General features: G+C 35.5%; 3 protein-coding genes across 3 annotated transcripts in view; all 3 read left to right on the top strand.

Annotated features, from left to right (window-relative positions):
• Positions 1-847: 847 nt before the first annotated feature.
• Positions 848-4,218, top strand: LOC107041158 (methylosome protein 50). The gene is made up of 4 exons (XM_015261565.1): positions 848-1,079; positions 2,253-2,589; positions 3,059-3,421; positions 3,842-4,218. Exons 1-4 carry the CDS (start codon positions 956-958, stop codon positions 4,029-4,031), a joined length of 1,014 nt encoding a protein of 337 aa, XP_015117051.1. The 5' UTR covers positions 848-955; the 3' UTR covers positions 4,032-4,218.
• Positions 4,219-4,586: 368 nt separating this feature from the next.
• Positions 4,587-7,230, top strand: LOC107041156 (borealin). The gene is made up of 2 exons (XM_015261563.2): positions 4,587-4,832; positions 6,144-7,230. The coding sequence occupies exon 2, from the start codon at positions 6,189-6,191 to the stop codon at positions 7,059-7,061; it is 873 nt and encodes a 290-aa protein (XP_015117049.1). The 5' UTR covers positions 4,587-4,832; positions 6,144-6,188; the 3' UTR covers positions 7,062-7,230.
• A 328-nt stretch (positions 7,231-7,558) lies between these two features.
• The window catches only part of LOC107041143, a 6,262-nt gene continuing 2,075 nt past the window's right edge, over positions 7,559-11,745 (top strand). Inside the window, exons 1-3 of the mRNA XM_015261549.2 lie at positions 7,559-8,070; positions 10,268-10,648; positions 10,877-11,155. Coding sequence (XP_015117035.1) covers positions 7,909-8,070; positions 10,268-10,648; positions 10,877-11,155 — 822 coding nt within the window. The 5' untranslated portion in view covers positions 7,559-7,908. The remainder of the gene's footprint in view (positions 8,071-10,267; positions 10,649-10,876; positions 11,156-11,745) is intronic.

The following is an 11,745-nucleotide window of genomic DNA, read 5'->3' as shown; positions in this document are numbered from 1 at the left end:
TGATGTGATCAACAACTGATGTTAGTAAATATCCATATGTTCCTTGATGACGGGATTAAATTTCTAAATGTTCTATAAATATGATTATGAGAAGAAAAAATGCATTACCTCCATCTGCTAACGAATTACACGGGATTTACCATCGTCAATTGCAGAAAACTCGATTAGATTCGGAATTCTAATTTTTCTCAATTTAATTATCGTTTTGGTTTTTCAAAGAAGAAATGTTTAAAAATCAGGATTTAACCCAGTGTCTTATGTGAAAATCAATATTTCCATTCTAATTAAAAATTAAAATCTGATTTTTTTTCATTACATGCGAAAAAACATCAAGAATTTTTTGACACCTCATAAAAAATAATCCACCGTTTTTCAAACAAGTTTTATTATTTATCTATAAGAGGGAAATGTTTGAAAATACATCAATATTTTGCGAAATTTAATTTAGATAATACTGACTGGGTATGAATTTTTTCAAATTGTTTCCATGCAATTTAGTTGAAAAATTTAAAAACTGAAAATATCCAAAAGTACAGCGTAGCCCGGCTGAAGGGTGCGGCTACTTTAATCACCTCATCAGATCTGCCCATCCGCGAATGTATTGTTTAGTAAAGGCATGTTTTCCCGCGAAAATGACATGAACCCGAACGACTTGACACAACAGAAAAATTAAAACTGATTTTTTAAAATCATCTATTTCAATTACTTGAGCTCTTCGCGGGGTCAAAAAAATTCAGGAGTCTGAATATTCCGTTTCAAAAATTTTATAGATTGAAATTCATTAGAAAACAATGGAAATCGCAAAATGACGATGAAATACATGAAAACCCTCCCTGAGACTGACGCCCCAGAGCACGTGTCCGGCATTTCCATTGTCAGAATTCAAAGACTGAACTGAAGTAAATAATCTTCTCTCTCCAAACACTATCTACTTAATTAAATATTCCGTTGGCCGATGATGGACAGAGACGAGTACCTGACGAACCCAAACACCAATGCGGAGATTTATCGGAATATGACACCTGGAGATCGAGGGCCAGTGCCTGACAAACATCTGCAGTTCATTGCAGTTTACAATGGTGAGGAGGTTATGCTTTTATCCATCAATCACTCAATTAAATTCCAGTTAATGAAGTTATTTTAAAAGTTCGTCAGAACATTTCTTCATTCATTCGTCCACCAACACCTCCACGATTCATAAATCGACTAGGGTAAGCTGCCCTATAGATGGACGAGTTACTTTTGGATAGGAAATTACGCAAAAAAATACTGAAATGTGAATTGCTGCTTCGAATTTTCGCTAACTGTCATGATTCTTGACCCCTGAGTGGCGATTTTTTTTCTATCATTTTTTTTCAATTGCTAAAAAACAAATGTCCACAAGGAGGAAAAAGATAAGGATAAACCGTTATTTTGCCGGGGGAGTTCATAAAATGAGTGAACTCCGTGATTTCCCCATCGGCACACAAGAAAATGTATTTTTTTTCACCGTCATCTTTACGACATTTCAACAGAATCGAATTTCTTACAATGACTGCGAAATGTAAGAAATTATTCTATGCGTCGAAATCAAATTATCTCGAGGCTACAGGAATTAGAAACAGGGGGGTTTTGGGCTAGATGGAGCATTTTGGAGTTGAAATAAAAAGGGGTTTTTCGTAGGAAAGGTTTTTTGTAGGAAAAATCACTTTTCTACGAATTTCATCTGATACAGTTACGCTTTCCTAATTCTCTTCCCTCACAGTCTTGTCCATACTACACCGTCAGAAGTCTACTGTAGGGGAGGGTGGGGTAAAACGGACACTTTAGACTTTTTAAAAATTATTCATAACTCGGAAACAAATTGATCAATTGAGCTCAGTTTAGGCTCGTCACCAAGGGAAAGAATTTGATCAACATTTCAGCCCCTCATTGACATTTAAAAAAAGTCAAAAGTGTCCGTTTTACCCCAACCTCCCCTAATTAATTGAGGAGAGTTCCGAAAATTGTCGGGATTTTCCCGATTAAACGCGCAACATTTTCTGAACAGTCTGTATAATCACATCCTTTCGAAAATTCTTTATCGATATGAATCTGAAATCGGGTTTTTCCCGATTTTTTCACGCGAAAGGCACCCTTCGTCGAAATCATCGGGAAAAGTCTTGCGATCGCCAGACTACTTCCGATTCTTTTCTCTCCGTCCAACTACTGGGCAGTTTACCCAATTTGGAATTTTGAAATCGCGACAACGAGTGAAGAATGACGGTTTACAGACGAAAAGGCAATTCTTGGGGGCGGCAACCTGACAGATCGCTACTGGAACGGGACGGTTTGGTATTTTGACGAGACTGAAGTGCTCGACAGGAACAAGAGCTTCACTGCAACACGAACATCGAGCACTGTGAGTGATGCTGCCTTCATCGAGGGGGATAAATTCATTTTAGCTGAGGATGGGGGCATCGTTCAGATGCTCAACGTCGTCAAGCCTCCTGAGACCTGGACTGTGGGATTGCAGAGCATTGGGCACACTTGTCAACATGATGACAGTGTCACCTCACTCGCTGTTTTTGAGAGCAAGAGCCATTTTGTCAGTGGAGGGATGGATCGTTGGTAAGATTTATGCGCTAACTGATGGAAAAAAAAATATTATCGTATTCATTATTAATGATGAATTAGTCAAAGAATTGATCAATTTGACATTAATGTCCAGATTTTTTTTTACAGAGAATTACAATCATTTGCTCAATTTTGTCAATTTATTGAACTAATTCTTTTTTATATATTAGATATATTATTAATTTATTATACTATATAGATTTTTCATTATTCTGAGAATATAGTGGGAATGAAGAGATTTAGAGGAAAATGTGAAAAAAAAATTTTCTGGGAAATTAAAATCTCTTTTAATTTTTTTAAACTTTGAAACACGTTATCCAGTAAATATTCAGGGTTTCGCAAATTCCTATAAATTTTCTGTTTGAAATGTCATATTATTTGTTGAAATGAGCACTGAGATAAGACTTAATCAATTGGATTAATTGGTTAATGGATTAATGCATATATTAATTCATATTTGTAGTCTGAAAGTCTGGGAAACATCAACAATGCTGGCTGAACACTCGTACCAAACAGCTCACATAGCGATAATAACCAGTGTTGATGTCCTCTCCAAGAGCGACACAGTCTTCGTGTCAACTTCCTTAGACTCTGAAGCTGTTATCTGGGATGTGAGAACACCTAAACCCGCTCGGAGACTGTACAAAATTGATGATGGAGTTGGTTTGACAGCAGTTGTCTGCAATCCTGTGAACGAACATGAAGTTGCGATGGGAGGGCAGGATGGCTATGTCTTTTTAGGAGACGTACGTAAGCCAGAGGAACTAGTTTATAAATCTCTCGAGTTTCCACGCCCCATTCACAGGCTGAAGTATCATCCAAAGAGGTAAAAACGTTCTCGCTTCGTATTTTTCTTTGTCAAATCATTCAATTAATTCTATTTCAATTTTTTTTATCATCTTTTTTATTTACTAAATTATTCATTTTTTAATGGAATTTTCTAATTACATTAAATTAATTAATGACATTAATTGTGACATTTTGTTTAACCCTTCACTTTGTAATGTAATTTTCTAATTGCATAAAAAAATGAATAGTTTTAACCAAAATGTCACAATTTTTTAATAGAGATAATTTGTTCATCTAAAAAAAGTCAGTTTTGACATTTTTCCAAAGAATTTGTCAACTCTCGGATAATGCACAAAAAAATTACATTAAAAAAAAGAAAACCATTAATATGAATGCGAATTTATCACTAAAATTGGGAGACATTAATCACAATTTTACCTGGACAATTTTTTTCTAGAAATTGGTTGGCTGGTTGTTGCAACGACACAACGGTGAAGGTGCTGGACACATCTCAACAACTATCCCTCCTCCTCGAGAATAATTCACACACTGATTTCGTTCGGGGCCTGGCCTGGACCAAGGACGAACTCCTCACCTGCTCGTGGGACAGTACCATCCAGAGACACAGTCTGACCCCCAAGAACTAACGAAAACACCTCCATAAACTCGATAAAATTATTCTTTTCATCATTCACCCAGCAATTGTACAATTCCCCGACTACACATCAATCAATTGTGCTATTACCACCATTCCATATTTAGTTACAATAGTTCAAATGAAGTAAATCAATTAAATATAAAATGAAGAATTTGTTACGAAATAGGGATAAAAAGAGTGCGTCTTTAAATAATAAAAAAAAATAGTTTCGTCTATTTATGGAAAAGTTTTTTTCCCTCTTTTTAAAATGTTTATTTCAAAAAAATATCTCTTCAAAAAATGATTATTTAATGATTAATTCTTGACTCGTTAATTATCCGTCTCCACATTAGCTGTTGAAAGAAATTGAAAAATTATTTATTTATTCAATTTATTTTAAAAAACGAATATTAACAAATTGTCGAAAGGGGGCAGCACCTGCTCATGTCTCTCTAAACGTGAAATTCTATTGGTTGTCACTTCAGCATTCAGAGCGTCTCGTCTAATGAGAACTCTCCGATACGAAACAGCCGGGAACATTGTTTTGAAGCCGTTCAAACCTCAAATACGTTACAAATGTCTCTGAGGCCCCCTACAACAAGTTGAATCCTGCACTGAGCACGAAAAAATTAATTAAAAGCAGTTATTCCGAACCATTTTCACACGACAGAAGATAAATAACTCTTGAGTAACCTGCGACTGGCATTTGAGGCATTAAAAAATTGAAGAGAGACGTAATTGAGCCTCCAAAGTGCAGAATGCTTCAAGGATGACAAACGCCAGCCATTGACACCCCCACGCTGACTCTAAGGTAAATCCACCACAAACTCATGAATTCAGACCTCAAACGAGAGAATTATTCGCGTGCAATTCAGAGTAAATCGTTTTGGAGTGAAGTGCACGCTTGATTTTTAATTTTCATGATGAATTTATCTGATGAATGGGTTATTTTAGTAGGAAAGGAGACATTTTTTGGAGCTGTGAAAAATCCCCCGACCTCACTCGGCATTTAAATAACTCCCAAAGTCATTTTGAAGAAGAAAAATTAATTGAAACATCAAATTTCCTAAATTATTGATATTTATAGGGGAAGGTGGGGTACAATGGTCACTTGTAACTTTTTTAAAAATATTTATAAGTCAGGAACAGATTTATCAATTGAGCTCAGTCTGAGCTTATTACAATGGGAAGAATCGTGCTTTCAAATGAAAAATGGAATTATTCCATTTCATGAACAATTCAACAAGTCATGAGCATTCTAGAAAGTCAAAAAAGTGTCCATTCTACCCCACCCTTCCCTAACTATGAATTTCATCGAAAAAACCTCAAGAGCATTTTATTGTAACCAAGAAGATCCCCCCGAAATCACTCATTATGACGATAATTGGCTAATTAACCACCGAGAAAATAGAACATTGAATCTTCTCAATTTTGTTCCTCTTTGACGATTGATTCCATCAGAAAACTTCAAGAAAACATTTTTGTAGCCAAATAAATCTCCACAAAAAGTGTATTACAAAATCCTTCTAAATTTCCTCATTATCAACATAATTCAATAATTCAATAATTAACTACCAGACATTAAAAAAATTTATCAACACTTCAAATCTCTAATTTATTCATTCATCAAAGAACCCTCAAAAATATTTTTTTGTAACCCAGGGAATTCCCCACAAAGGAACATCTCTCCTAAAATTCCCCTGAACTATCGAATTCCCCTCAATTATAGAATTTTGGCATCATAAAAAAATTCGAATTACCGAATTTTTACATCATAAAAAAAATTCGAATTATCGCATTTTTATATCATAAAAAAAATTCGAATTATCGAATTTTTATATCATAAAAAAAATCGAATTATCGAATTTTTATATCATAAAAAAAATTCGAATTATCGAATTTTTATATCATAAAAAAAATCGAATTATCGAATTTTTATATCATAAAAAAAATTCGAATTATCGAATTTTTATATCATAAAAAAAATCGAATTATCGAATTTTTATATCATAAAAAAAATTCGAATTATCGAATTTTTATATCATAAAAAAATTCGAATTATCGAATTTTGGCATCAAAAAAATTCGATAAATCACAAAAAAAAAATTCTCAAAAATTTCAGAACCACTTCGAACGCACCATCACCCCAGACCTCACTCCCCCGAAGATGCCGCGTACAAAGCAGACTCGGAAACGCAACTCCTCCCTATCCCACCTCGAGGAGAGTGACATGCTGATAAAGGACTTCCACAGACAGGCGAAGGTTCGCATTCGCAAGATGGACTCCGACTTCGAGATGATGTTCAACGGTTTCGCAAACCAGATAAACATGAGCCTCTCTAAGATCCCCCCGGTGGCTCGCAAGTACACCCTGGGCGACCTGGCAAGATTCCTCCGAGAGCAGGAGGAGGAGCAGGACTACGACGACGTCTCGTCGACGAGCGAGGACGTGCCAGCAGTGATCGTGGCTCCCCCCACAGTGAAATCAAAGCCAAAGCCCCTGAAGAGACAGACAGCAGCCTCGATGGACGATGGCTACGTCACAGAGAGTGGAAATGGCAACCAGAAGAGAGTCTCGAGGGCCGACAAGGTCACCTCGACGACCCAGAAGCCCAGGAAGTCCAGGAGTTCGTCGAGAACCACCACTGGAAGGAGCCAGAAGTCCAGTGCATCGACAGAGAGGCGAGGGAAATCGACCTCTCGAGTCACCAACAAGTTTGTGACACCCTCTGTGCCAAAGCCAGCGACCGAGTTCAACCCTGTCACCCCCAAGATCAAGCCGAATACGCCTCTGAACATTCTCAGACGCCCCAGGGAGGGCGAGATGGTCCTCAGCATGCAGGGGAGCCCCATCCTGGTCTCCGGGATCGTTAAAGAACGAACTGCCAACATCAATGTGCCTCTGGGGAATGGCAACATCATCTCTCTGCTGCCCAATGAGGGACTTCGCAGGTCCCACATTCCTGCTCTCGATCCTGAGACTGTCAGGCAACTGCAGACACTCATGGGACACATTGGGAAGGTCATCGACACTCAGTGAAGAGGACAGGGGAACTGATAGCATCATTCAAGTGATTGTTTAGTCTCATTTATACGTAGGGATCATTTTATGTTTTTATATTTTAGGAAATAAGACTCAGGTTTTTAAGAATTTCCGTTTTTGTGTTTGCATGGTTCTCTGGTAATAAAGATTGCATTCATTTTGTAAATTTATGAAGTCATTTCTCGGGGGCTTTTAGAGCCGATTTTTTTGAAATTTTTTTTACTGTAGAGAATAGGTGAATTCCATAGATGAATCCCATACAATTTTTTTTGCAAATATCGACAGAAGGAAAAGATTTAGGGAGAAATGTAAAAAAATTTTTGTGAAGACTGCTCTAAGTGAAACATTTTTTCAAGATATTTGCAAAATAATGAATTTAGAAATGCAAAATTCATCTCTTCGCCCATAAAAATTGAAGCAGCTCCAAAAAATTATTGGATTTCTCCCAACGCCATCTGCACGAAATTGTACCCAGACGAATTCATTTCAATTCTCCCACGATATAAATAAACTCCATCCTCCAAAAATACTCATCTCCCCCCAAAATAATTCTCCTCGTCAAATGGTCGGCATCAATCCCTGAAATCCTCGAAATCAAAGTCGGAGCGCAAATGAAAATTCTAGGTTATAAAAATAAAAACAGTGAAAAGTCCCTATTGTGTCTGGCTCGGCGACAGCGTCACGAATTCACCATTTGTCTGGCACATGTGTTGTATCATTTCACCACTCATTCGTGCTTGTGACACGGTTACACACTGCTGTCCAGTATTGTTACTTATTCCTCCAATAATTATCCAACAATATCGTCGACAAACCATATGAAATTACCAGTAAATAAGTTACAATGGGCAACCATGTGGGACGGAGTGCCGATGGAACGAGCAAAAAGAGTGCAACAATGACGAATAATACAAATAATGTTAAGTCAATGTCACGCAGCCCATCGGGCACTGATATCGAGCACAATTTTGTCACGCATTTCAGGCCCGTTGATAAACTCAGCAAGGTAAATCATTTGTCATACGTGCGCATTCTTTATGTAATAGTAAATTAACAAATTTGAACAATGCACTCGATACTAACTCTCTTTTTATTTCATGTTGAATGTCTGTCAATTCACTCTGTCGATTTATAAATATTTGGGTTGTTATTAAAGTGTTTATGCGGCATTGATAAGACAAATTGATAAAATGTAACTTATGGAGACGAAGACGAGTTTTAGATTTTTTTTCAACATTAAATTATTCTGAGAATACATAGCTTTGGAAGAAAATGGTAGGGAATGTTTTTGACATTGATATTGAGTACGATTGTGTCACGCATTTCAGAATCGGTGATAAACTCAGCAAGGTAAATCATTTGTCATACGTGCGCATTCTTTATGTAATGGTAAATTAACAAATTTGAAAAATGCACTCGATACTAACGCTCTTTTTATTTCATGTTGAATGTCTGTCAATTCACTCTGTCGATTTATAAATATTTGGGTAATTGTTGTGAAAGTGAAATTATTGTTTTTTTAAGATTATGCGGCATTGATAAGACGAATTGATAAAATGTAACTTACGGAGACGAAGACGAGTTTTAGATTTTTTTTTCAACATTAAATTATTTTGAGAATAAATAGCTTTGGAAGAAAATGGTAGGGAATGTTTTTGACATTGATATTGAGTACTATTGTGTCACGCATTTCAGAATGGGTGATAAACTCAGAAGGTAAAGCATTTTTCATACTTGCGCATTCTTTATGTAATGGTAAATTAACAAATTTGAAAAATGAAATCGATATTACTCTCTTTTTATTTAACTCTGAATTTCTGTCGATTCACTCTGTCAATTTACAAATATTTGGGTTGTTATTAAAGTGAAATTATTGTTTTCTCAAGATTATGCGGCACTGATAAGACAAATTGATAAAATGTAGCTTATGGAGACGAAGACGAGTTTTAGATTTTTTTGCAACATTAAATCATTTTGAGAATAAGTAGCTTTGGAAGAAAATGTTGGGGAATGTTTTGGCATTGATATCGAGTACTATTGTGTCACACATTTCAGATTCGGTGATAAACTCAGTATTCTTTATGTAATGGTAAATTAACAAATTTGAAAAATGCACTCGATACTAACTCTCTTTTTATTCCATGTTGAATGTCTGTAAATTCATTCTGTCGATTTATAAATATTTGGGTTGTTATTAAAGTGATCAATTGTTATTAAAGTGAAATTATTGTTTTTTCAAGATTATGCGGCATTGATAAGACAAATTGATAAAGTGTAACTTATGGAACACACATATTATTTTTTTTAATATTAAATCATTTTGAGAATAAGTTTTGAGCTTTGGAAGAAAATGTTAGGAAATGTTTAAAGATATTAATATTGAGTACTATTGTGTCACGCATTTCAGAATCGGTGATAAACTCAGCAATGTAAATTATTTGTCATACGTGGGCATTCTTTATATAATGGTAAATTAACAAATTTGAAACATGCAATCGACATTACTCTCTTTTTATTTCACTCTGAATTTCTGTCAATTTATAAATATTTGGGTAATTGTTATGAAATTAAAATTATTATTTTTTGTGATTATGTGGTATTGACAAAACAAGTTCATAAAACGTAATTTATGACAACGAATCCAATTTTCAAATATTTTTTTCAACGTAAAAGTCTTTTGGTAATAAATGATTTAGATGTTTTGATTTGAAATGATTCATTATCCAGATAATTACCTAATTATCAACAATATCCACTGTGAAATGAATTGCGTAGCTTTCTGAATGGTAAATTATCCCGACCATGAAAAATTTCGAAAGCAAATGTGAAAAAATGTTCTTTGACATTTTGTGATAAAACCACTGGTGATTGTTTTTACAGAGGATTTTCCCCTCTACCCACTCATTACCACGATAATTACGCAATTATAATCAAATCATCGATTCAAAAATGAATTGTGTCATCGCCTAACGACCAGCTCCATTCTAAAAAATGATCGATTCTCCCGGTAATTAGTAATGGTGATTTGAAAAGAAATGTTGAGCGACTTCACGAAATTTCCTTCTCAAAAAAAAGAATCGTGGATCCTTTCTCCTGAAATTACTGGCTGTGAAGGTGATTTAACATTCAGCAAGATGTGAAGAATTCCCACGTGCCTCGAGATATTGTTAAATAGCTCAAGCCTTGTGATTTTGCCACTGCAGATTTTAACCGAGCGCAATCACCACGACAACGATGGTCACGGTGTCTCGGAAGAAGTATTCGTAAAATACCTATTCCCCCATTACTCAGAGTTCGCTTCAAGGCTGTACGGTTACCTCCACAAGTCGTCGAAGGCCACGACGAAGCACCTGGGCACATCTGCCTTCAAACAGCAGATTGAGAAGCTCCTTGGGATCATGAACGACAGGACTGTGCTGGATATTTATGTGAAAATGTACTCTAATACGATGGATGAGAGTGGCGAGGTGACGCCACAGGGCCTCAGAGACTTACTCATGATTTCTTATCGATTGGCGATGGATAATGAAGCCACCACCTGTCCTTACGTCCTCAAGACCATTCATGCTGCTGTGACCTCTTGCGTAAGTCCGAGGAAATGCAGAAAACTGTTTAATTAACGAGACAATGAAATAGAAGAATGGAACAGAAGAATTTATTCGTATCTAGACAACCCATAAAAACTTGATTGAATAAGTTGAAGGATTTCATTTTTACAAATTCTCTTTCCATTTTTCCTCTTCATTTGTACTTTTTGTGAAGTTCAATATTAAAAAAAATATTATTATTCATAAAAATGATCTTAATTTCAGTTTCATGGAAAAGAAATTCTCTCCGTGAGTTTCATAAGCAATTGGCTCTGGCAGCATTGTCCACGAGTTGTTTATGGGATACATCGTTACGTTGTTCACGTACTCACAACAGCATACCGAAATGGACAAGCGCTTTTGTCCACCGAGGAGCTGCAACCGCACATTGGCCCAGTTACACCAGTTCTGGAGAAAGTACTTTCCTTCGAACAGGCCGATAACATGTTACCACTGAGTCAAGTCTGGCTGTTGTCTACGAGTTTACCTTTTTGTTTCGTCCAGGTACGAGTGTAGATAACGATTCCCTTTACGTCTCAGTTGCAATCGCGATATAAAGAGGAGAAAAATAGCACTATTGAACGAGGTTTTTGCATTCATTGAGACTGATTTTTTTTTCTTTCGTAATTATTTATAAAACGAGTGTCATTTTGCAAAAAACAGCTCAAATCATCAAATTAAATAACATAAATTGATTAAATTAATTTAATTACCAAACCAGAACTAGTTTTATTAAATTTAATATTCATAAATTAATTTCAGGAAATGTAATGTGAACAGATAATCAATTTATTCTTAATTGTTCTCATGAAATTGCCGACTTTTTCGTAATTATTTAGAGAACAAGTGTTATTTTGCAAAAAACGGCTCAAATTATCAAATTAAATGATCTAAATTAATCAAATTCATTTAATTACCAAACAAGAATTAATTTCATTAAATTTAATATTCATAAATTAATTTCATGAACTGTAATGTGAACAGATAATCAATTTATCCTTAATTGGTCCCACGAAATTGCCGACTTTTTCGTAATTATTTACAGAACAAGTGTTATTTTGCAAAAAAACAGCTCAAATTATCAAATTAAATAA

The sequence above is a fragment of the Diachasma alloeum genome, unplaced genomic scaffold (assembly GCF_001412515.2).
Source record: "Diachasma alloeum isolate Michigan unplaced genomic scaffold, Dall2.0 Dall_scaffold_00358, whole genome shotgun sequence".
Classification (NCBI taxonomy): Eukaryota; Metazoa; Arthropoda; class Insecta; order Hymenoptera; family Braconidae; genus Diachasma; species Diachasma alloeum.
This window is presented reverse-complemented; position numbering and strand designations above follow the sequence as displayed.

Coding starts and splice junctions, on each gene's coding strand:
- LOC107041158 (XM_015261565.1), top strand. CDS start 956: ATGATGGACAGAGACGAGTACCTGACGAACCCAAACACCAATGCGGAG. Junction 2,590..3,058: donor AGTGGAGGGATGGATCGTTG/GTAAGATTTATG, acceptor TCATATTTGTAG/TCTGAAAGTCTGGGAAACAT. Junction 3,422..3,841: donor CTGAAGTATCATCCAAAGAG/GTAAAAACGTTC, acceptor ATTTTTTTCTAG/AAATTGGTTGGCTGGTTGTT.
- LOC107041156 (XM_015261563.2), top strand. CDS start 6,189: ATGCCGCGTACAAAGCAGACTCGGAAACGCAACTCCTCCCTATCCCAC.